At 37.2% G+C, this 27,525-nt stretch overlaps 1 protein-coding gene across 1 annotated transcript in view; it reads left to right on the top strand.

Moving 5' to 3' along the window:
* Positions 1-27,130, top strand: part of LOC140230376 (alpha-aminoadipic semialdehyde dehydrogenase-like) — a 53,591-nt gene extending 26,461 nt beyond the window's left edge. The window contains exons 14-18 of the mRNA XM_072310523.1: positions 428-544; positions 7,165-7,262; positions 11,975-12,048; positions 20,415-20,490; positions 25,024-27,130. Coding sequence (XP_072166624.1) covers positions 428-544; positions 7,165-7,262; positions 11,975-12,048; positions 20,415-20,490; positions 25,024-25,078 — 420 coding nt within the window. The 3' untranslated portion in view covers positions 25,079-27,130. The remainder of the gene's footprint in view (positions 1-427; positions 545-7,164; positions 7,263-11,974; positions 12,049-20,414; positions 20,491-25,023) is intronic.
* The last annotated feature ends 395 nt before the right edge of the window (positions 27,131-27,525 follow it).

Below are 27,525 nucleotides of genomic sequence, written 5' to 3'. Positions count from 1 at the left end.
TATATGCATAACAAGTGGTCATGTTGGATGCAAGGTAACAGAGCAAAAATAATCATGGGCAGATGATGAAGTGTCATGCTGCTCTACTAAAGTTTTAGAGAAGGTCATTATTGGACAAGGCACGATAAGTGAAGGTCAAATCTTAAAAATACTGAATTTTGTTACAACATACATTAAAAAGGGATTTTCTATACAAAACACATTTTATGGCTTGCAAAAACTGTTACTTTGGAGGCTGTAAAAATAATGATAAATGCATTAATTTGCATATTATATGGTACCAAAGAGGGAACTGTATTACAAAACCATTTTGAGCATCTACTTTATTTATTTGAGGTGCATGCATAGTTTGAAACTTAAAAGATTCCCACTCAGCATGACCTTTGACCTTCTGATTCCCCATGCTACCTCCCTGATACCTACATAGGTCCTAGACCGTGAGGGTTTCTATGTGGAGCCAACTATTGTGACAGGTCTACCACATGATGCAGAGATTGTCCACCGAGAATCTTTTGCTCCAGTTCTCTACATCCTCAAGACAAAGGTTTGCTTTAAAGCCTTCTTGCTAACTCTTTCATTCTATCACCCCATTCATCCTTGGTAGAAGTTCTTTCTCAAGCCATTTTGAACCAAGAGAAATCACATTGCTTTCATTATAATGCAAACTTGTTCAATTCAATTCAAAAATGGTTTTATTTCAATCGCATTTCAGTCAGAGACTGAATTGCACGATGTTACAATAAAATATATCACATACACAATACAGAAAAAGGAGTTATTAAATTACAATAAGCATTTCCATTATGAACACATATTTGATTAGGATATGGACTCGAGAGGAAGTGAGGAAGGGAAGAAAGACAGAGGTACTGATAGGGGGTTAGAGAGGCAGAAATGAGGGTGGGAGGGAAAGGGAAAGTGGGAGTCCCCATTGGAAAAAAAATAAACATCATCAATTCAGATACATAAGTTCTATCATTTCTATAATATTGTTCATTACTTCAAAATGCTGGAGCATCCAAAAAAGTAATAATCCCATAAAATGAATCATACCATCATGAAGTTTGAAAATATACACGATAGAAAAAATGGGATTGATGAGATTATCAACTGTACAAAAAAAAAGTACAATAAACAAATTTAATTTTTATGTACATATTTTCATGAAATAAATTGGATTCCTCTATAGAATTATACACTCTTTCATATTACATAAAAAATTTCTAATTATCTCAAAATCATAGTCAAGGAAAAAAAAAAACAACGGAAACCATAGGCTCCATTGAAACGGTAACCATACCATCCTCTTGAAAAAAAAAATACAACTGTAAGGGTATTTAGAAAGAAGAGAGAGAGAGAGAGAGAGAGAGAGAGGGCAAATGATCGGAGGGATAACCATGCAAGAAAGAAAGAAATTGAGAAGAAGAGGAGCAGGTCTGAAGAAGAGTGAGAGGAATCATTGTAACCAAAACCTATAGCGGGTGCGAGGGAAGATACGAGAGGCTTAAAAAAAAACCCAGAAACATCTGCCTTGTAACCATTCACAAGATACCAACATGAGATTCATATTATTAGTATTGGCATTGGGGGGGGGGGGGGGGAAACAGACCGTACGTATGGAAAGGAAAAAAAAAAACAACAACACACATATACACACATATACATATTTAAATGGACATATTGCTCAAAAGACATTGATGAACCTCAGATGAGAGAAAAAAATCAAAAATGTTGCAGGTTAAGTACAATAAGTATTTGTCATGAAGAAAAGAAGGAAAAGAGAGATAGAGAGAAGAAAAAAACAGCTTGATCATAGACGATTCCATGTTGAAAGTGAATGTAAACACAATGCAAAAAGGGAGAGGGAAAAGACCAGTTGACAACAAAAAAAGTAGGTCCAAACTTGACACTTAGAGAATGAATATTGCGCATATACATCTTGAAATAAATTGACATGAGCAGAGTGTGACCAGTAAACCGTTTGGATTGATATGCTGAACGTTACTGTGAATTGTATAACCGAACTACAGTATGTATGCAGGAAGGGAGAAGAAGAAGGAGAGGAAAAAGAAAGAAAGAAAGAAACAAACAAATAGAACGGCCAGTTTTCACACACACAAAAAAGCGTATTAGGTCTATACTACATTAAGAATATATATATAGAGTAAAATACCCCGGTTGTGGCAGTTTAAGGGTTTTTCCACACAGTAAACAAATCAGGTAAATTATTTTCAACCATTTCATATATCATAGACAAGATTATTCATAAATGCTATTGTTATCATAAAAAATTTAACCAATGACAAACGCAGTTTTCATGATTTACCAGGGCAAAACCTGGCACAATTTTCGCCGATATGCACCGTAGTAGCTCTGCTTGCGGCACGATGTACAGTCCCTATGCAATACGCGTGTACTCCGCGATCTTCAGCTGAACGCCTTCACATGTCTCACGAACATTGCGTAAACGCCAATTCCCATTGCGAAAGCACGTGAAAATAGCGGGCGCACATGCACTGGTTGCAAACAGGGATCACAATTCTGGCGGTGTTGTTGGTGTCTTTCTCTTGTTTTTCTCATTTTTTCGATGGTAACATCCACTTTCCGAAAAAAAATGGCGGCCCACATCGGCTCACGAAAGTTCTATTTTACGTGAGGATATGTTTTCAAAATCCATGAACATCGGGAAAACAACAAAAAATCCAGTATCTTAGACCATTAGTTGTTTCTTGACTGTTATGTTAAGAAGTACTGAAAATAAAATTTTTGATGCGATATGTTGTCATTTAGGTGAGAAAATTTCACTTTTGTCGGAGATTGTGCCCATTTTATCGGTTGATTTTCGTTGATTGGTAGTGTGCTAGTATATGTGTAGTGTGCATGTACAGTGCAATGCTGTGTTTAGTGGTATATTACCGAGTATGTTGTACCTGCCGCAAACGGGCGCACGGCCGCGTACTGCCGCAGTTACTCTATATATTGCACATCTACTTCGTGGGATAGATTAACATAAATAGAGTCGGAACATCAAAAAAACCAAAAGATTAATATACTGAAGCTTTACTGAGAGTTGTATAGCCGAACTAGATATGGAATAGGACTTTGCTTCATTCTGTTGGTTTTGCATCTTATCTCTTGAAAACTACGAGTATGTCGTAAATGACGTTCAGTTTGACGGGTTGGTGGGATAAGGTCTCTGAATTGTTTAGCGTTTCTCATAGACTTTTTGAAAAAGGACAAACAAAGCAGCTTTCTCCTTTCTTCCAAGTATTGAAGATCGTGCGCGAGCAGTATTTCGTCGTAGGTTGTGTAATCTCTTCCAAAGATAAATATTGGAAGAAATGTTGATTCAAAGGAATGCGATTCCAAAGTGTCACGAATAAGATCCAAGGAGGTCAGGATACATTAACAGACACGTTGATACATGTACTTGATGCAAGTAGGTTGACACAGGAATATTGTTGATATGAAGTGATTTTGGGAGACAAATTTCGTAAGACGGCTGCCTGTCAGGTGCGCGCAACTAGAAGTTATGCCAAAGGTTTGCATAGATGTTGTGATCTTTTAGAACCACCTATTCAAGGTGGCTTCACGTGTGCTTTGAGCCATTTCAGACCTAGCGTCAAATGTGCTGCATGTTTGAATCTGTTTGAGGAGCTGCTTTGACTTGCTGCAAAGCAGATATTGGGATCAGGCTGTGCAACATGGGAGAAATGCCTGAATATATATCATGGGTACATGGAATACACAGGTAAATTTTGTTTGAATGGTATATGACTGTTGCACAGGACTGATCTTTGTTGCAGTCACTTAGCAGTACAGCAGAAATGGGTATAGGGAAGCTTTAAACAAACTAGCTGCCAATTTTTAAGGGTTATGTAAATTAGGTTAAGCAGCTCAAATTCTTGGCTGCAGAATGAATGGGTTTATGAGACTCATTTCCAATAATCAAAGTATATGTGGGATATGACAAGTGAATATCTCCTGATAATTGGAGTAGTGTTGAAAAGAACTTTGAGTCAGTGTCATTTTACGTGTTAGAGTGGTGACTGTGCAGTTGCAAGTGTAGGTTTGTTTGAAGAATGTAAATCTGTCAATCTATGTTGAACAAAAATGATGCACTGCTTCCACCATATTTTTTTTTTTTTAATACTCCCGCCACACGTAGTGTGAAGGGGGTATATAGGAATCACCGTGATATTGGTCGGGCGGGCGGTCAGGCGGTCGGTCGGTCGGTCTGTTGCAAACTCTTGTGTCGCGAACTCCTCCTACAGTTTTGAAGCAATTTAAATGAAACTTAGGGTAAATGATGACATTGAGGTATAGATGTGCAAGACATGTTTTTTGTGTTTGTCGGACAATGCATTGCCATGGTAACCGTAATTATACCCCCGCCAAACAAAGTTTGAAGGGGGTATATAGGAATCAGCGGACGGTCGGGCGGTCGGGCGGTCGGTCGGGCGGTCGGGCGGTCGGTTCGTTGCAAATCTTGCGTCGCGAACTACTTCCTCAGTTTTCAACCGATTCCCATAAAACTTGGCACAGATGTGTGCCTTGGGTTGTAGATGTGCAAGACATATTTTTTGACAGTACCCAAAAGTACGTTGCCATGGTAACGGCATATTATGGGCAAAAATGGGTACAAATCTTGCGTCGCGAACTCCTCCCACAGTTTTTGATCAATTTTTATGAAATTAGGTACAGATGTTCATCTGAATATGTTAATGTGCAAGACACATATTTCCGCAGTGGCAAAAAGTGCGTTGCCATGGTAACGGCATGTTATTGGTAAAATATAGGGCAAAATGCTTCATGGCAAAACTGCTTCATCAGTGTTCTTCCAATTCTCATGGAATTCATATTGAATGTTTGTCTTGGGATATAGGTCAGCATGACACATTTCTTGACAGTGACAAAAAGTATGTTGCCATGGTAACAGCTCACATATTATGAGCCAAAATGATGGAAAATTTTGTGTTGCAAACTACTTCCTCAGTTTTTGCCCAATTTCCATTAAACTTGGTACAGATGTGTGCCTTTGGTTGTAGATGTGCAAGACGCATTTTTTGACAGTACCCGAAAGTACGTTGCCATAGTAACGGCATATTAATGGCAGAAGATCAAGGAAAGATCTTGCGGATTTAACTACTTCCTCAGTTTTTTGACCAAAGCTTATGAAATGTGGCACACACCTTGATCTTGGTGGGAAGATGTGGAAGACATATTTTTCGGACATGTCGGAAGCTGCGTTGCCATGGTAACGGCATATAAATGGCAGAAGATCAAGGAAAGATCTTGCGGATTGAACTACTTCCTCTGTATTCGACTGAAGCTCATGAAATGTGGCACACACGTTGGTCTTGGTAGGAAGATGTGCAAGACATATTTTTTGGACGTGTCGAAAGCTGCGTTGCCATGGTAACAGCATATTAATGGCGGAAGATCAAGGAAAGATCTTGTGGATTGAACTACTTCCTCAGTTTTTGACAAAAGCTTATGAAATGTGGCACACACAATAGTCTCGGTGGGAAGATGTGCAAGACATATTTTTTGGACGTGTCGGAAGCTGCGTTGCCATGGTAACAGCATTTAAATGGCAGAAGATCAAGGAAAGATCATTCCTTGGGTAAGACTGTCGTCACGGGGCGGGGGTATTAATCACCGTAAGTGATATTTTTTTACCAAAACCTTGTGGATTGAATAACTTCCATAGTATTTGAGCAATCAATTTCAAAATTGGTATCTGTGATGATCTATAGGTGTAGTTATGTAAGCACTCTTTGTGTTTGTACTTGACAAAGCGTTGCCATGGTAACTGCATATTTTCTTCAAAATTTTGTGGAGTGAACAACTTCCACAGTTTTGAAGCAATTGAAATCAAATTTGGTAGGCATTATGGCCTTGAGGCATAGATGTGCAACACAGAATTTTTGTGTTTGTCGGACAAAGCGTTGCCATGGTAACCATAATTTTACCAAACCTTGTGGATTGAATAACTTCCATATCATTCAAGCAATTAAGGTCAAATTTAGTATGTATGATGATCGGGAGGTGTAGTTATGCGAGACACCAATGTGTTAATATAAGAAAAATGTGTTGCCATGGTAACCACACATTTTTGTATCAAATTGAACCATTTAATCTATGAAGGTGAAATTTGGTTTGTATGATGCTCTTTAAGTGTAGTTTTGCAAAATGTCCTTTGTATTTGTATTGGACAATACGTTACCATGGTAACCGCATTTATTTTTTTTAAATCCTGTGGAGTGAACTTCTTCCACAGTTTTCAAGAAATTGAAATCAAATTTGGTGGGCATTATGGCCCTGAGGTATAGATGTGGAACACATAATTTTTGTGTTTGTCACACAAACCGTTGCCATGGTAACCACAATTTTACCAAAACCTTGCAGATCGAATAACTTTTCCATCATTCAAGCAATTAAAGTCAAATTTAGTATGTGTCATGATCTAGAAGTGTAGTTTTGCAAGACACCAATGTGTTAGTTTAAGGGAAATGTGTTGCCACGGTAACCACTCATTTTTGTATCAAAATAAACCATTCAAGCTATGAAGGTCAAATTTGGTGTGTATGATGGTCTTTACAATTGTAATTGTAGTGATGCTGGGGGAAAGCATGTTTCCATTTGCTGTAAGTTTTATACTCGATGTCAACTCTGTAATTGTACAGTAAACTAATATTATTCTGTTTCCAATTCGACAAGTGCACAAACTTGGTATTAACGTCATTGCCCTCATGACATCACATACTATAAAGCAACACTAGGGGCGGGGGTATTAATCACCTTCAGTGATAATTCTAGTTTTTTTTTTGTCTCCAAGTGGCAACACAAATGTTAGTACACTGTACATGTGTCAAGTAGTGACTTGCACTTTGTAGCTAACATTTGCATGCCTATAGCAAGAGTTTGTGGACTTGAATAGCAAATATTTGGACAACAGATGAGATGAAATACAGTGTGTTAGTGCACAGCCGTTTACTGCAGTACCCTATTAGGAATTAATACTGTAGCCTATAGTTTTAATGAATATACTCTGATACTGCACATGAAAATCAAGTGAGCAAAATTGAGTGTTTTTAATTCAATGGTAAAATGCCTTATGTAGATGATAATTGTTCTTCTTGCATTGTTTTGTCTGTATAGAATTTTGAAGAAGCTGTGTCTTGGAACAACGAGGTGGACCAGGGTCTGTCCAGCAGTTTGTTTACCGGTGACTTGGGGAAGATCTTTCACTGGCTTGGGTAGGCCACGGTCCTTTCCACCCATTTTTATGCCTCCGCCACGAAGTGGTGCCGGAGGCATTATGTTTTCGGGTTGTCCGTCCTTCCGTACATCCGTACGTACGTCCGTCCGCTTTCGTTTACGCGATAACTTGAGTAATGTTTACTGGAATTTTACCAAACTTGGTCCAAGTATGAAGTATGATGGGGCAATGATTTGATTAGATTTTGGGTGAAATCAGCTAAAGGTCAAAGGTCAAAGGTCAAGGTCAAATCATGAAATTGTATCCGTTTACGCGATAACTCAAGACTGGATGGAGAAAATTTCACCAAACTTTGTTGGAGGATGATGTATGATGGGACAATTACTTGATTAGTTTTTCAGTGAAATCGGACAGAGGTCAAAGGTCAAAGATCAAGGTCAAATCCTAAAATTTATCTGTTTACGTGATAACTCAAAACTGGATGAAGCAGCTTTCACCAAACTCGGTCCAAGGATGATGTATGATGGGACAATTAGTTGAGTAGATTTTAATGACATTGGCAAGAGGTCAAAGGTCAAAAGGTCAAGGTCAAATGCTAAAGATGTTGTTATTTCCCCTATATCTATGCAATGCCAGTAGTTATTTTCTTGAAACTTAGTGTAGACATGTACTACTGCGTAAAGATTCTCCAGAGAGAGTTTCATGTCATAAGGTCAAAAGTCAAAAGGTCAAAGGTTTGGTGAAAATGTTGCAATATCACTTTTCTCGCAAATGGTTCAATGTATCTTCATGGAACTTGGTACATATGCATGTACTGACTGGCAGGGATTATCTAGGGAATTTAGGGGTCATGGGTCAATAGTCAGGGGGTCAAAGGTCAAGATCAACTCCTAAAAATGTTACTATTTCCCTCATATACTAGTATATGCAATGATTGCATTATTAGTTTTAAAATTTAATATTTCTCTTGGAAATTTCTAGCCAGAAGGTCAAAGGTCAAAGGTTAAGGGTCAAAGGTCAGGTTTGAATGAAAAAAAAAATATATATGTACTGTAATTACACTCTTTCTTCATACCTTGAAAATTATACTCAATGCATAAACTTATAATAAGGTCGGTCAGAAGTCAAGTAAAAATTTTCAATTCCCCAAATATGTGTACCTGCACTCCTTAATAGACAATTATAGCAAACCCAGTTCATGGAAAGTGAGCATTCAAGATATTTCTGACAAACCTGTCCGATATTTTGCCAGTTATGTGAAACTGTCATCACACATTGTGAAGACATTGTACTATACACCTATTGGGAGAATCATGCATTATGGCGGAGGCATCAGTCGCCATAGCGACATTTCTAGTTGTTCTTTTTTTCATCTCAACGTGTTGGATTGATTATCACTTTGGTTTTATCTGCTCTTTCTTTTGTCATGTCTGATTAGACTTTTCCTACAACCCACTTCACTTCTTGCTGCCATGTCTGTGTGAGATCATAAGCTAACTTGTGTAATGTATTAGCTAAAAAGTTGAAAAGTGTACTTTGCATTTATGTAATTCATTTGTTGCAGTAGCTTGAAATACAGTTAAACTCGCCTAAGTCGACATCGCATATGTCGAATAATCGCGCAAGTCGATAATCTTAAAAAGTCCCGATTTTTCCCCATTGACTTACCTGTATTAATTCACTCATAAGTCGAATTTTTTAAGTCGAATACTCGCTTAAGTCGATGAAATTCCAAGAACACTTTCACGGAAAAACCATTGAATTCACTGTGCCTAAGTCGAATAAGATTTTATTGTGTAATAAATCACTGTCAAAATCACGAGACGCCAGTTTTTGTTTACATACAGTATATACCAAAAGAAACTGCGTAAATAAACATTAACGTTTCATTACCGCAAGCGGTTTCACCTGAATCGTTAGTAACGCAAACTAACGATCGGGAAAATTAACGTTTGTAGCAACGATGAGTAACGATCCCTAGCGCAAATTAACGATGTTTCGTTAACATTAACGATAGGTAACGCAAGAACTCACGCGAGATTTTGGTTTTGTAACGAGACCTGGTGAAAGGACGACGTAGCCCCTGCCGAGTGTAGCGATCTATGCCTTATATTTAGCGGAGTCTTTTCGCGAATCGAATCACGATTTCGCTAATGGTTAATTTGCGACCGGGGTCACCAAAAACGCACGCCGGGCCACCAAAAAGCCGAATGTTTGCCTTCAGTTTTGGAAATGAAGCGGTAACAATCGGTTCCATAAGGTGCTGAATAAATGTCAGATGTTTGCTCTTTTAATTTTGGAAATGAATAACGGTAATATTCGATTCCGTATAATACTAAAATAAATGTCGGATGTTTGCTTATACTTTTGGAATGTCAGAGATTTGATTTTGCGTTCGGAAATGAATAAGGATAAAAAAAAAAGTATCCGGAAGATGCTGAAATAAATGTCGAATGTTTGCTTTGACGTTCGGATATGAAAAATAATGATATTCAACTCCATACGATGATAAAATAAATGCCGGATGTTTACTTTTACGTTCGAAAGTAAATAACAATTACATTCAGCTCCGGAAGATGCTAAGTAAATGTCGAATTATCCCTTTGACGTTCGGAAATGAATAACAATAATAATCAACTTCGTACGATGATGAAATAAATGTCGGATGTTTACTTTTACGTTCGAAAGTAAATAACATTAACATTCAGCTCCGGAAGATGCTAAAGTAAATGTCGAATTATCCCTTTGACGTTCGGAAATGAATAACAATAATAATCAACTTCGTACGACGATGAGATAAATGTCGGGTGTTTGCTTTTACTTTCGAAAGTAAATAGCAATAACATTCGGCTCCAGAAGATGCTAAAATAAATGTCAGATGATTGTTTTTACGTTCGTAAGTGAATAGCAGTAATATTCTTCTCCATACGATGCTAAATAACTGTCGGATGTTTGCTTTTAAATTTCGAAATGAATAACAGTAACATTTAGCTGCGTTTGATGGTAAAGTTAATGTTTGATATTTGCTTTAACGTTCGGAAATGAATAACAATAGTATTCAACTCCGTCCGATGATAAAATGAATGTCTTATGTTTGCTTTTATGTTCGAAAGTAAATAGCAGTAACATTCAGCTCCGGAAGATGCTAAAATAAATGTTGAATGTTTGCTTTGGCGTTCGGAAATGAACAACTATAGTATTCAACTCAGTGCGATGATGAAATAATTGCCGAAAGTTCGCTTTTACGTTCGAAAGTAAATAGCATGTAACATTCGACTCCTGAAGATGCCAAAATAAATGTCAGATGATTCATTTCACTTTCGGAAGTGGACAGCAGTAACATTCGGCTCCTTACGATCATAAAATAAATGTCGGGTGTTTGCTTTTGAATTTGGAGATCGAATAACGGTAATATTCTGCTCCGTACGATGCTAAAATAAGTAACAGATTGTTTCTTTTACATTTGGAAATGATTAACGGTATTAATCGGCTCATTTAGATGATGAAATAAAAAGCGGATGTTTGCTTTCACGTTCAGAAATGAATAAGGATGATATTCAGCTCCGTAAGATCCTAGAATGAATGTCGGTTGCTTGTTTTTACATTTGAAAATGATTAACGGCAACATTCGGCTCCGGAAGGTGTTAAAATACTTGTAAATGGTGGATGATTGCTTTTACAATCAGAAATAAATAACGGTAACTTTCGGACCGAACGTAGGACCGATTTAGTTTTGCTTGTTTTGTTTTTTGTTCGGGCCACCAAAAAATAAAAATCAATCATTTTGGGGCCACCAAAATAAAAGTTAGTGTGGAGCCGTGGCCTGCATCAATGTGGATAAAGTGTCTTGCTGAAGGGCAAATATCGGGCACACCGCTCCAGCTCTCGGCTCCAGAGTAGACAACATACATGTACATTATACATATGTACGTGTGGTGTAACTTTAAGTCGATATTTTTCGACTTACGTACAAGTCGAAACTCGCCTAAGTCGATGTGTTTTGCTCAGTCCCGAGAAGATCGACTTATGCGAGTTTAACTGTAGATATATCTTTGTCATGTGGATTTTTTTTTTAATACGTGTATAATATGACAACTGCATAATTTGTTAAAGTGAGTCTACCAAAACTGAAGTAACATGGTGGATGATTTTGAGATTGACAGCTTTCGCACCATAGAATTACAACCCAAAACTTTCCAGTTACAAACACTGTATTTGCCATGTACATCACATACATGTACTATACCCAGATGGAGAGTATAGAGCTGTCTATGTGCATGTGGATGGGCTTACAGAAGACATGTTTACATTCATCCTCTTCCCCTTGTACATTGGATTGCATTCTGTATTCATTAATGAAAAGAGAGCTTCATGGATCATGTATGTACTCACATATCTGTAGAAAAAAAAAAGACTAACTATACAATCAAGAGTAATGATCTTGTGGAAAGACTAATAGTATTGTCATATGAGCATTCCATTTCAATTGTTAGCCTCGAGATGAATGAAGCAGATCAGGAAGTGAATATGCTCCATAATATGAATAGGTTTGCTTCATTTTTGCTGCGATTGTGCAAATACAATGTAATATTTCATTATTATTATCATTATTTATTTGGCATTTGCAAAACAATGCAAGTGATAATAGAGAAACACAATAAACAAACAAAACACAAGAAAACAAAGTGTCAGGCTTTCCCTGTTGAGCTTCCCATTTCCTCTGATGAAGATTGACGTTTCTCCATTCAGTCCCAAGGGCTCTGACTGTGGTGTTGTGAATGTCAACATTCCTACAAGTGGAGCTGAAATAGGAGGGGCTTTTGGTGAGTTTGCTTTCCTTGCACCCTAGAATTAACTGCATTCCAATACCCTACAAGTGTGTTGATAATTGACTTACATGCAGTTTTGTGCATACTCAACAGTATATTTGCAGAAATCATGTGCCATCTAGCCTGTGTAGCAATATTTTGTTATTTGAAGTGCTACTTACACAGTAGTGATTGGTAAAATGTTAGTATTCTGATCACAACGGTTCACCTTTCCACCGAGATATTATGCTTTGTCAATGTTTATTGCATCCCATGGTACAATATATGTGGTACTGTAGTACTACTGTAGTAGTAGTACTGTAGTGTATTTTGCAATATATTCAAATCTGCACTAATCTTCTCCATTGTTTTGTGGTGATGCTTCCCCCAGTGGTCCATCTGCCAACTTCTGACATTTGTTTAATGGCCTCTTAGAACTGTATTTCTGGACATACTTGTGTAAAGATTTGTATGAAGGCATGCCATAAAGGCAAATCTACGCACATTCTGGCCCGTGACATGAGAAAAGGGCCCTATAGGGCATAAAATACCGAAAATGAGTTTTCACCATCACATTGTAGAATGAACTCTGATGTATTCAAATTTGCAAAGTCATTTTCTGAAATTATACTCCTAAGAAGAGTAACAGCAAAGTAAAGTGGGTGGTTTACTGATCTAGAGTCATTTTTTTTTTCTCGCACAAAATTACAATGTGAAAGTGTATGCATCAACTGCGCGATGCCCTTTATCTTGCGTAGCGTAGATGTCACATGTTTGGTGGAAAACCGTACTGTGATGTGCTGTCTATGCCGTTTATTTTGCAGGTTGTTTATTTTAAGGAAATTTAAACAACAACATGCAAAAAATATCAGTCTGATCCCCATGTGACTGCAGATGTGCACATGTACATTACTCTGTTGATTATTGTATTCCGCAATTGCGAGGTCAAAGTGAATGTTTAAAGAAAATTACATTTGGTACAAGTTCATGTGCTGTGTTTATGCCAGAATCTTGGAAATAACAAAATATAAGACTTTTGCTCATTCCTCAACAGGGAATGCAACAAGAGAAAAGAGAAAATTCCTATGATGTCTGCAGTACTGCGGATGAATTTGAGAAATTAAACATAGTTTTGATACCGACGTCGTAAAATGGACCAATCTAATACTGTAAAAGTGGAAATTTTCGCGGTGTTGAAATTTCCGTGCATTTCGCCCAACCAAAAACAAGCGCAAAAATAAAAGCACACGAATATTTTTGCATGCCGTATGTTCCAGTGGTTGATGTCTTGATTCCGTAGAATTAAAAACACGCGAAACGCGCGAAAATATCCACTTTTACAGTAGCAGCAGATGACGTGTCACAGCTAAAACACTAATCATAAGTGCATTCATTGCTACTGAAGAAAAGGTTAAATCACTTTGAATTACGCTAATTGTGATATTCTTTAAAAGAAGAGGTGGCACAGAACAATACTACATGTATGCCAGTGCCCAGCTTAGAAACCATCACTGGAAGAAAGACATATCTAAGACTTTTGAAATGCAAGGGCCATCATATTTTCACATTTGAAAAGCCTGTGTACATGTGTACCAATGGAATGGAATGACTGTGAATGAACAGTAAACCACCTGGCATGGCAGTGTGGCTGATTGCATTTGTAACTCACATAGTAGCAAGGCCAAGCGAATGCTGACAATGACTTCTGCCGAAGTGTTCGGCGCGGGCAAGTGCCTGAGAGACAGGAATTTCACATTCTATTTGAAAGACTGTTGTTACTGTTGATGTTTTTAAAGCAGATCATTCAAGTGACACAGAAAAGTGCTTCATTCACTTTCCATTGGTATGGCATTTATTGTGGCTAGATATCAATAAAACGCTCACCAAGGCAAACAGTTACACCTTTGAACCTGTGCATTGTCTGTAGGATTTAGTCTGCTTTTGCTTGCTAATTCCATTCAGTAACATCACAAATACCAGGTGTGTTCAGTGAGTTTTGGTAGGTTTTCAAAGTAGAAAGGAGAACGGTATTCTCCCCACTTTATGTTGCACACATCTTTTCCGTGAGGTCAGGAATTGTAATAACTCGGGTTGGCTGAAACTTTATTTGCAATTTCATGACATATTATTCATGTTTGATATCTTTGAATAGACAATTTAACCACTCATGAAACTGTTGGGGAAGTTCTGATTGGAAAAGAAAAAAAAATTAGAATTGCTAGATATCTCGCATACTTATACTCTTGGAATAGCCCTTCTGTTTCATGGGAGATTATAGGATACGGCAGAGATTATATAGTGACCTGGGGGAGTCACTACTGTTGCACAGCAATGCATATTTCTTGTTGTTGGGTTGGTTTTTTTTTTTTTGGTATGCTGTATTATTCTGTGATAAGCATGCAAAAGTCATTCTCTTCTCTCCTTATCAAGTCACTACTGCGTGATGGCAGATGTAATGTAATTGTGATTCTATTATACTCGACCAACAAGCCTAACACAGTCCTGTTGCACAGGGGCCTGGGAATTGGGCGAAGGACTAATATTTGCCAATAACGTAATCAGTCACTTTGAGATGTGTTCAATATGTACCTGAAACTACTGCTAGTGAAACAAACCAGTGAACTTAGATCCTTGCTGGGTTTGTGGGAAGCCTGTCCTTATCTTACGCAAAGGGGATAGAAGATAATTTTTCCCAAAATATTTGTTGCAGTGGCATTTAGCAAGAAAAAAATGACACACATTTGTCTGTTTGCTCAGTGCAGCTATTATCAAACAAATCTTTGACCGAGAGTGATCAAGCAAACTAATGAGGGACACAGTTAGATCTGGCTTTGGTCAGAGCTTGCATGCAGATATTATTGGAGCAGTTGCATTTGGTAGATATGGGGCTTTTACACCCTGTTTTGTTTTAGTTTCTCTTGGCCTTGCACAAAGCAAAGGGAATGCAGTCAAGAAATTGCCAATTGCACTGACATTCCATACGATATGAGTAATGATGAAAAAATGTTTACCTTTTTATTTATCACTGCATTTATCCAAGATAGCTTCCTTCTTAGTGTACAGTTTCCCTTATGCCACTTTAAATCAAATTCCCTGACTAGCAATTGATAACATGAAGGTATTGTTCACCATTGGGAGCAACGTTTGAAAAAATGTTCGAGATAATTACATTTGGTGCATATGTGTAGGTCAGTTATATCACAAAACATCCTGCCATTTTTGTCCCCGCCGAACGAGTTCGAGCAGGGGACTATGAAACGGGCTCCGTACGTGTGTGTGTCTGTGTGTCCGTGTGTCCGTGTGTCCGTGTGTCCGTCTGTCCGTCCGTGCGTCCGTGTGTGATCAAAATGTTCAAAATGCTACTCCTTCGCCATTTCTAACCCAATTTTGATTCTGTTTGCTTTATATGATAGCACTACATGGGAGCTTTGAAACTTCTATACAGAATTTCAGTTGTGACCTTTGACCTTGACCTTTGACCTATATTGTACATTTTGCTTCAAAATGCTACTCCTTCGCCATTTCTAACCCGATTTTGATTCCGTTTGCTTTATATGATGGCACTAGGTGAGGGCTTCAAAACTTCTACACAGAATTTTGACCTTTGACTTCTTTGACCTTTGACCTTGATTTTTGACCTATATTGTACATTGCCTACAAAATGCTACTCCTTCGCCATTTCTAACCCGATTTCGATTCCGTTTGCTTTATGTGATGGCACTAGGTGAGGGCTTCAAAACTTCTACACAGTATTTTGACCTTTGACTTCTTTGACCTTTGACCTTGAACATTGACCTATATTGTACATTTTGCTACTAAATGCTACTCCTTCGCCATTTGTAACCCGATTTCAATTCCGTTTGCTTTAAGTGATGGCACTAGGTGAGGGCTTCAAAACTTCTACACAGAATTTTGACCTTTGACTTCTTTGACCTCTGACCTTGATTTTTGACCTGTATTGTACATTTTGCTACCAAATGCTACTCCTTCGCCATTTCTAACCCGATTTTGATTCCGTTTGCTTTATGTGATGGCACTAGGTGAGGGCTTCAAAACTTCTACACAGAATTTTGACCTTTGACTTCTTTGACCTTTGACCTTGATTTTTTACCTATATTGTACATTGACTACAAAATGCTACTCCTTCGCCATTTCTAACCCAATTTCGATTCCACTTGCTTTATGTGATGGCACTAGGTGAGGGCTTCAAAACTTCTACATAGAATTTTGACCTTTGACCTTGATCTTTTTACCTATATTGTACATTTTACTACTAAATACTACTTCCGGCGGGGACATATATTACGCACCACGTAATTTCTACTTTTCCTTGTAAATTTTGCAATAAAGCGTAAAATATAAGTAGATACCACTATTTTTATCAAAAAACCATAACTATATGGTTTAGTCTGGAAACAGTTTTATTATAAATATTGTTCACATTTTGTATAGTTAACAATACTTAACATTAAAGGTACATTGTACTGTTTACCATTGGGAGCAGTCATTTAAAAAATGTTCGAGTTATCACATTTGATGCATATGTGTAGGTCAGTTGTATCACAAAACATCCTACCATATAAAAATTTTGGAATAAAGCCTGAAATAAAAGGAGATGTCACTGTTTTTCTCATTAAACCATAACTGTAGATGGTTCAGTCAGGAAACAATTTTATCATACTTATTTTTCACATTTTGTATTTTAACAATACTTAACATTGATTATACTAATTAACTTTTTCACACTTGCTGTTTCTATCCCTAACTCACATTTTAGAACTATTTTGAAGCACTAAAGCTGGGTTTTTGTTTCATCTGCAAATGGTAAACAATGCCTTTAATTATGCTGATTTAAATTTGTACATTGGTCGTTTCTATCTCTAACTCACATTTTAGAACTATTTTGAAGCACTAAAGTTGTATTTTTGTCTCATCTGCAAATGGTAAATTATGACTTTAATATGATGTCTTTCAGAGTTGTATATCAACTTCCATCCGATCTGAATAATGGGACACCTTTGCATATGGTGTGCATGTGATGGCTCTCACAAATCATAGCAGTGAGCGAGCATACAAGACGAATTTCACATAACTCAAAATGAAAAAAAGAAATCTCTTTTGTATTGAAACACTTTCTATGACAAAAGTGTCACTTGAGTACAATATTATCTTCTATCCTTTGAAAAATCTTCTGCAGAATTGTTATAGACTAATCAAAGTTGAAACTGTCAAATGATTTGTCTTCTAAAGGCTGACTTCAAATGGACAGTCCCTTGTTATTTGTTTCTGTAGTTTATTTGCTTTTACTTATCTGTTTAATTGATATATTGTATTCTATGTACAAAGTATAAGCATGTACTGTATACATTTTTATGCTCTTTGTTGATTTAATTTTGCTTTGATGGTTGGCCTAAGTAAGACTCTTGCTTGTCCAAGGGAGTTGGCCAAGTGTTGACATGATTCCCAGTTTGAAGTAGTGGTTTGTTTCACTGTCTCCTTATTGGACATTAAAGCCAAATCAGTGATGACCTCCATGATAAGTAGGGTACGTCGTAAGTCTGTGCTCAGTGATATAAAAGAAATAAAGATAAGACCATTATTGGCGTATTATCAGTTTACAGGCTCAAGGTTTACAATCGTTCCAAATTTATATCATTACTGGCCAACTATCTCTGTTTGTCTCTCTCTCTCCTCTTCTCTTTATCTCTTCTCCTCTTCTCTCTTTTCTGTTCTCTCTTTCTCTTTATTATATATATCTCTCTATATATATATCTCTATCTCTCTATCCCTCCCTCTCTATCTCTTTATATGTTTTTATGTATTGACTCCCTGAAGTTTTATTGCTGTCTGTGCCATATCTCCACTGTGTTCCTTTTGCCTCTTCCATCAGCTTATCAACCTGTGTTGATTTCCTAGCTACCCCCCCTCCCCATGAAGTAATATGTTTGGCATGATATTTCTCTCTTCTGTGCTTTCTCTCACACTCCTTCCACTTGTAAGAAAGTACAGTCTAACCTGTCTAGAGTGGCCACCCAAGAGATATGGAAAAAAAAAATGGATGTTATAAACAGGATTTTTACATGTCTTTTATCTATGGGGGATTTTTTTTTAATATTTTTTTAATTCCAGTTTATGGCATGTGGCCATTGTAGGCAGGTGGCCAGTAAGGCAGGTTTTTACTGTATTGACTATAACTTTGCTGACTAAAGCTACTTTCCAGTCACAGACAATCAAAAATTAAACCTGAATGCTTTCTGTCTTTTTGATCTTGTCCTTTAAATACCAATGTACACTGTCAATAATACAGCAGAACATTTCCTGTATCAAACCTATACAGTGAAACCCCGTTATAACGAGGTCCGTGGGACCGGCGATATTACCTCGTTATAACCGGTACCTCGTTCTATCCGTACGCATCAAAAACAAAGAAAAACATAAGCACGACATCATATACCCATAAATGAAACCTAAGGACATCCTTTGCGTTGTTATTACACAGTTATGGATCATTATTATTGAGAGAATAAAGGGAAATTATTTGTGAATTAGACGAAAAAGTAGGGGCTGAAATGAGTTAAATCTTAATTGTAATAATTCTTGTTTGTGAAGTTTTTCTAAACACCACCGCAGATAGAGTAACATACAGGCCTTGTTTCCGGTAACTTGCGAGGTATTTTTACGCTTATAGTGCCCAGCGGGAAGGCGATGATTTAATGAATCATTTCGGCTGTTATCTTGTTCAACGTATGATCGTTGCGCCCGAAGGGATTACAAATGCGTTCTTTATTTTCTTCCCAAAAATCTCTTCGCGTTTTGAACATCTGTTCTTGAAAAATATGCGACAGGATTGAATGTGGAAGGTTGGGATCCTTTTTACGCAAATCTTTACCTGGTAGACCTTCCGAAAGAAAGAAAAATTTTCTTTGTGAAGTGCAATGTTAAAATTGTAATAATGAACAAACCCAGATCTATTCAAACTAATAAATGCGTTGGTTTCTTTTTCTGATTTAGGTTAACATGCGTCATTTAACTTTTTTACGCTACTTTCACCTGGCGAGATCGCGATGATTTCAGGGTAACATACATGCGTTGTTTACCGTTAACTTGCGAGGTATTTTACGCTGTTAGTGCCCAGCGGGAATGCGATAATATCATGAATAATTTCGGCTGTAATTTTATACAATGTATGATCGTTGCGCCCGAAGGGATTAAAAGTGCGCTCTTTATTTTCTTCCGAAAATCTCTTCGCGATTTGTACATCGATTCCGTTCTTCAACTGTTAAATGCGTTTGTTTCCGTTCCGAACACCGATTAAGTTATTCAACTATCTTTTACGCTACGGTCACCCGGCGAGATTGCGATGATTTCACCAATTATTTCGGCTTCAATCATACACACTCATATTCAAATTATCAGATAAATACTAAGTACGAAATAAATGCGTTTGTTTCTTTTTCTGAACACCGATTAAGTAAGTTAACATGCGTTATTCAAAAAATTTTAGTAATTTTACGCTAACCACTGTCACTCGGTGGGATCGCGATGATTTCATTAATTATTTCGACTTTAATCATACACACTCATATTTGCTAACCAGCAAAAGAACAGGAATTCGGAACTAAAAACGGAAAGGATATAATGATGAGTTGCACACGCATTCCAATTGTCCATTTTTTGCCCCAAGTGTCGCTACATGAAAAGTTTTTGAATGCGTTATCTTATTTTTTTTCGCCTCGTCACGCACGCGTATCTCGCGAAAAAGAAAATCGAATGATTATGTTTAATAATTCAGGAGGAACATCGGAAGGCATTCTTGTGTCTTATTGCGTGGTTTAGAAGAAAAAAAATGGAAGGAACGGTTCTCTGCAAAACGGGAAAAAGACGTGGATAGCGTGATTTCGGTTTTCAATGTTTCGTTTGTCGCGCGTTTGAAAGCGACAATTTAGTCAAGAAATGGAACCTTGTTATATCCAATCAAATTGCTTATGTTTTTCTTTATCATGATGCATCGAAATTGTCCTCGTTATAACCGGAATCTCGTTATAACCGAACTCGTTATAACCGATTCGTTCTGCCATAGGTTTGCATACAAAGGAAAACGGGACCGACGCGATCACCTCGTTAAAAGCGGTTCCTCGTTATAACCGAACTCGTTATAACGGGGTTTCACTGTACAATGCTTTCTGCTGCCTTATTGTGTTCATTAAGTACATTATACTCCCTGTACACCGTACATCACAGTTTGAAATTGATATAGTTTGAATGTGAGCAAATTCTTGAGATGTTTGCATGTATTGTAGAGTTCGGTTGTGTCAGTTGTCTTCAAGATATCATCATGAGTTTTATACTACCTTGTGTACTGACTGTTGATACTTCATCAGGTGGTGAGAAACACACAGGAGGTGGGCGTGAGTCTGGCAGTGATGCATGGAAACAGTACATGAGGCGGTCAACATGGTGAGTTCAACAAACTTTTGCACACTGCGCACACATACATGTACTGTTGTCTACAGTGTCATGCTGACAAGGGTGTTGTGCTTACTGGCACACTGCCCTCTGAAATGGTATTTATCTCTCATGCAAAGTCCTTGTGTTGATCAAGAGTCTCTCTCCCTCCCTCCCTACCTCCTCCTCTTCCCTCTTTCTTTCTCTCTCTCTCCTGAAGGTGACCTATCTCAGTGTGATGTCAGTCTAAATATGGAAACGTAGCTTACAAGTTACACAATCTTCATCTGATGGACTGACCTGATGCAATGCATTTTTAGTGCAAAGGAGATGATGTCATCATATAACCAATTACATTGTAGAGTAGACATAATCAGTTCCTTGGCTTAGTCAATGGACTTTGGAAAACCTTTTAAACTTTTAATAAACAGTGATATTTTGTGGATGTCCAGCCACTTTAGATTTAAGGTCTTGTCAGTGAAAACCTTCAACTATATAGATATCGGATTGCTGCTAATATTACTGAAATTGGTATCATTTTTCTATCATTGTCATATAAAAGCATACCTATTCAATCAGTGCCTGTCCTCTGAAAAAAATCAATGTGAACACTTCATGCATCGATTCAATTTATTTCTATGAGGGTTGTTTTGTAAACATCAAAGAAACAGTAAAAAAAATCTTTGTAAGCTCAAATTGTTTTTCTGTCTAAGTAGTGGTAGTAAATACAAAAATATAAAGAAGTAGTACAGAAACAATGTTAGTAATTAAAAGAGTGAGGATAACACAAGTTCATGGGAATGAGAATAATAATCATAATACAAGATGTTATGTAATATTTTTACCTGTAGTCTTGCCACACGAATATTGATTTAAAATACCACATAAGTACCAGGAAGAAAACCCCCATTCAGTTTGATATCTCATTTGAATCATAGTGTAGAAAGGAAATCATTGTTGAAATTCCAGTAAAATTAGAGCTGTTGCTTTTATATTTCAGTTATCAATCAAATACAAGTTTGCTGGCAATACACTGGGGAGTATTTTTGGGACTATATTGTGCAATAGTGTATATATGCAGGGTGGTCCATGCGATGCAACAACCTCAAGAATTTGCAATAAAATTAATCTCAAATTAAAATGTGTTCAAACATGTGAAAAACATGTGCATACATGCTTGTGATGTGCGCTCTGCGCACATACAATTTCTGCAATATTCTCAGATTCTGAGCTTGCAACATGCTCAAATTTAAAGTTGTACACCACCCTGTATTGTGCATGTTGTACATATTCTGTAATGTGTTACCATGTCAAAAGAACTCTTCATACCATTGCCAGGGTACATGTGTAACTTGAAAATAGCTGAGGCCACAGAACATATTATGAATGTGATACTGCATCACAAAACCACCAAAAACGTTGCTAGACACAGAATTTTAAAAGGGCAGATTTTGAAAGAGAAGGCTCTAAGATTTAAAGGGACATATGACTCAATACAAACAGACTTTCCTAGTCCAGTATTCTAAAATGATCAAAAGAAAGTAAACCCTCTGGAAAAGTGTTCACCGAGAAAAGAGGCTTTGACATTTAGACACTTCATCTCATCTAGTGGTGCTCTGTGCAATGAATGGGACAAAACACAGGATTCTTAACTCATCAGCAACTATTACAAAGGGACTGTCAGATTAAGCTGATATTTTGCACACTCATTAAGTACATGTACATTCTATTCATGACATCACCAACTTTGAAAGAAATAGCAGTATCTTCCCTTTTTTTTAGGAATTGAAAAGAAGAACTCAAAGAATAACTAATAATGCAGAAAAAACAAACAAATAACAAAAGCATAAAATTGAAGTGTTTTGGAGAATACTGCAACCCCCTCCCCCCATTTCCCATTTATTGTGTGATCCCAAAATTTAGAATCATATTGAAAAATGTGTCTTTCAGAAGATTAAGAAAAAGACTAGGTTTGCTCACTTCAACTATGAGGCCTCGTGTAAAATTGGTATGTGCTATTTTCTGCTGGTTTTTTGATGCATGGTCACATATAATAAGTCTGGAAAAGATAATTAAACATATATTTCTAATCTCAGTTGTAGAAGGATTTGTGTCTCAGTACACATTGTGGGTAGGGCTGTCGTAGGCATGGTTCCAACTGTGATGACATCATGCAGGATTTGTAGTGAGTTGATAAGATCTTTTTCTGGGGGCAGTATGTGGCATGTGTCTACGCAGTGGTTGTCAGGACTGCCTCTATAGAGTCTAAGACAAGTTAAACATTGGCAGCTCACTTGTTTGATTAAGTCACTCCTCATATGGGCTGGGTTGGGGAAATAAATCACATGGCAAACAGCTGATGCAGAGTTGAATGAACTTTCCATTCCTTTCAGTGTGTGTGTGTGTGTTCGTGTGTGTTTTCATAGCAATGAGAGGGAGAGAGAGAGATTGCAAATATCATCCCAGAAAAGAAAAATCAGGTTTAAAAGTGTGTTGTACAAATGTTGGTCAGTGAACAGTGTTCAGGGTGAATGATCTGATTGGCATGTTTTCAGAGAAAAAGAGAGGCAATATTTGCAAGCAGCTTGGTTGCATTGTAATAAAAAAAATGATGCTTTAATAGGGCTTATTCACTGCTATTTCAAAGAAATTAACTTCAGCTGGCTGTCAGGCTGTGCATTTTATTTCTAAATGTATAACTTAACCCATAGAGGATGGGCTAATTTTGCTACAACACGCATTTCCAACAGACACTTGCCCAAGTATACGTACTTGGGACTCGTCCTCAGAGGGGTTAATGTACTTTTTTACTTTTATATCTAGCCTTCTGTTATTAGTGAGTCACTGGCAGGACTTTGTACTTGTGATTTTTTACTGTTAAAAACCTTTGTAAGACCATGGCACTACTTTTGTTGCTCCATGGTAAAATATTTTCTTCTTGAATGTACTTAATAAAGTGATATTAACTTACAATGTACCTATGTTATGAGCTGTAGAATGAGTATCACATGAGTGTTGGGAAAAATCCAGTCCTTTTCACTTGAGATAGGTAATGATCATGAGTAAAAGTGGCCGAATCTCAAAACACAAACTTATGTCATATTACATGAAGTGAACGTACATAAACTTGAATGCGCTTTCCATGCTTTTTGCATGTGGATGTGTCTGTTATGACCCAATATGACCAGTTAGTCGTAACTGGAGACCAAATGAGTCTAATGTGGGTGCGTGTTCATTTGCCATGATGGGAATGAATAATGTTCATAGATGGAGTATATTCAGTGTCTTCCCCTGATGTCTGTATGTGTAATCCTCTGCTTTTAACAATGAAAACACTGAAAGGAACAATGAAGATAACTGTGGTGACTGCAGGTTGATTACAGGGACTGGCTAGTTGCCGTAAATCCCACTGTCTATCAACCGAATATTGGCAAGTGAAAGCCAAATTAAAGTGGGGTGGCATACACATACAGATTAATGCATGGATTCATTCACATTAGTTCTTGTGTTGTTGCTCAATAGCACAATGTGTTCCCATGCTATGTCTACTCAGTATACACTTGACAGCAAAAGAAAGTACCCACTTCTGTCAAAGGCCACACACAAAAATTCACCCACACAAATAAACAATTTTTGTACACAGGTATGCTGCAATATCCATTAGTAATCACATACCCAATAGCAAGTGATCATCTTTATTACAAAGAAAAAAAAATGACATGCACAGCATTTTGGTCACTTAATCAAAAGTCATAAAATGTAACAGAATGAGCCTTACAAGTTTTATGCAAAAATCAGTGTCACAGGATGAAAAAAGCAGTCACAAACATCAATTTTCAATAATGTGTATGTCCTCCTCATGCCTGGACACATTCAAGACATTTGTGACGCATGCTTTGGACAAGCTGTCTGGCGTAGTCCTGGGGAAGTTCTGTCCATTCCTCCTGCAGAGCTTGGATCAATGTTGGTTGTTTAAAAATGTTGTCCATTCAGTGGCCATTTTTGTAAGGTGGAAAGTGCTTTTGTGTGGGACTTTTAATTCAGTGACCAAGATGCTGGCATGTCAAGCTCTTCTTTGTTATGAAGACATTCACTTGCTTATGTGCATGTGATTAGTAAGGGGCATTGTAGCACACCTGTGTACAAATTTGTTTTATTTCTAGGGAGTGAATTTTTGTGTGCGGCCTTTGACAGAAGTGGGTACTTTCTTTTGCTGTCCAGTGTACAATGTATTTATGTCAATGGGAAGTGCATACAATTCTAGGAAAAAATCTCATGTTTACATAACAATAACGTAACAGAATTATGCATAAGCAACTGTTAATACTCACATATGTATATACACATGAAATTATGGCAGGAACAAGTTTTACATAAAAAAGAAAGAGAGAGAAAATTGTATAACAACTATTGGTAACCTTTGACCTTTTTTCAGGTGTAAATTTCCACCAAATGTCTATGACTGGCTTTCCTTCAATTTTGTATTACCAGGCAGAGTGGCACACTAACCTGTAATATGTGTTATGTCTATCATTTTCCCTGCAGCACTGTCAACTACAGCAAGGAGCTCCCTCTTGCCCAGGGGGTGAAGTTCGAGTAGACTTGGACACCCAGCCACAATTCATCTGACACACATAATGCAATTATGCTGCAGAGAGAACGGCAAACACTCTGTACAGTTCATTGTGCAGGAGTTTAAGGAATAACACAGAAGGAGAATGAGTGAGCTAGGGAGAGAAGGATGAGAAGAAATATCTGGAGGAGGAGAGAAAAAAGGAATGTGAAGAGAGACTGATAGAGAAATATTGGTACAGTAAATGCAGGCAAGGCTGATAGTTTAAGAAAGTGAAAACCATTGAAATCTAGAACTGGAGTGAAAAGAGACTGAAACTTGGCTGAAGATGTGATATACGGAATGAGGCCAATCATTAATCTTCTATCATGAAGTTTTATAGTTCTGCTCACCTGGACATTGTACATTAATCATTCAAGATCTTTATTTCTAAGAGGAGTCTGCAGAGTGCAGATAAGCCTCTTATTTCTTTTTCGTAGTGGTGGTTGTCAAACAGCCGTTTATCTTTGTTTTAGATTCTTTTCCACAATACTTTCTTCTTGTTTTGTTTCGAGTGTGTGGTAGGGAGGCTTGGTGTATTATGGTCTTCAACTTGGTTGATAGGTGTATGTAATATTTTCTGTCAGAAGAGAAAAAGCTTTTGGCATACCCACTCTTAAGTCACAGATCTGGATGTTTGATCATTACGGCAGGGTGGCCCTGTACTTATGAACATTTTTAGGATCTTTATGGCTTGCAACGGGGCACAAAAGAACTTCTGTAAGAAATTACTGTAAGCAGCAACATATTTCTGTTACATTTACCACCATGTCAGACAGAATTTTCTCTCAATTTAGCATGCCAAAAACTTGTTTTAGAAAGTCTATGTATTTGTCTGCCTTTTAGTGAAATACATACCAATTTTGACTTTGCCGACAAGACATTTTTTTTTTTAATCCTTATGCTTTCATGTGTGAAAAGAGCAATTCTGCCAATAGTAAGGATGTAAGGCATATTACAATGGAAAGTATTCACATATCTTCAGAATTTCAAAGTTAACTTTTTAAAGAGATACTGTAAGTTGACAGAATGCTATTTACTTTCCTTTTTTTATGGTTTTATTGCTGTGGGTGCAAAATCTTCTGTTCTCGTCATTGTCACTGTCAAAAAAGAGAAAGAAATCCGTGATTAGAATTATTTTCTCTTTCCCCCACAACTGTGCTTTGCTGTTGGGCACAGCTACTGGAAGGCCTTCTTCACTGGCACAAATGCATGTACTGTATGTGGAAACTAACTGCCACCATGAAGAGATTACCTAATCCTCTTACTCCTGACTATGTCACCATGATGGACTGAGCCACATTGTTGTGCTTGAGTGGCCTGGCTAGCTTTGAATACAGTCAGATCAAGTTTTGAGGAATTACAAAATATGAATGCAGACAAAAAGCTTGGCAAGTTGCGCCTAAATGCCTGAGCACATAAAGAGTTGAGTACTTGTATTTGACTTTCACCGACACGCAGTATAAGAACTCACAATGGAAATATTTACCACAAATGCCTAAGAAGGTATGTCTTTATTTTGATAAAGTATGTCTTTATTTGGTGAATGAACAACATGTAATATAAGAACCCATGATGAAAATATTTACCACAAATGGGTAAAAAAGTATGTCCTCATTTTGATGAATATGAAAGAACCACACACAGTACACATGTATAAGAACCCATAATGAACATTTTGATTACATTTGGGCCCAAAAGATATCCCATTATTTTGATGAATGTGAAAGAAAAAGCATGCAAATGTCCAAATGAAGTGACATCTGTAAAAGGCTTTGAATGATTTTGGTTCTAGAGTTTCTTCTAAAATAGCCTTGTAAAGGTATTGATCAGGTATTTGTTGTGAATTTTAATTACTTTCATGTCAAAGGGGGCATAGGGCATAAACTGAAAAAAAAAAAATATGCTGCCAGTAACTCAGAGTGCCATGCATTTTTAGAGATGCATCATAATTTGCATGATCATGAATTTTTGTCAAATTGAATGTCTTAAAGGCATATTATCATGTTTGTGAATAAACATTTATTTTCTTCCTAGCAAGATGTTGATTCTGTATTCTTGATTAAAGTTGATCATCACATGAGTACACACATTGAAATGCCAATGTGACAGAGTGCATAATCAGACACTGCACAGTAAACTTTATTTCATTTTCTTGGAGTCAGCTTGTATTGTGGCATATGTACATGGCATCAAAGTGCAAAGAAATTTTGTTTGTGAGAAAATGTTATGCTGAGCATGTTGTAGATGTTCCCTTTTTTTTTCAATTCAGTTCAATTCAATTGAATTGAATTGAAAAAAAAGGGAACATTTTGTTCCCTTCAAGCGTGCATGAAATTTTTTCTTGCCAATTCAAGGGATGGCAGTATTGATAATCATGGATTTTACTGTCCTCATGATTACAACATGATCACAGAGGTTACTATTCTCACCCA

This window comes from Diadema setosum, chromosome 7 (genome assembly GCF_964275005.1).
Source record: "Diadema setosum chromosome 7, eeDiaSeto1, whole genome shotgun sequence".
NCBI classification, from domain to species: Eukaryota; Metazoa; Echinodermata; class Echinoidea; order Diadematoida; family Diadematidae; genus Diadema; species Diadema setosum.
The sequence above is the reverse complement of the archived record's forward strand: the minus strand, read 5'-3'. Positions and strand labels throughout refer to the sequence as shown.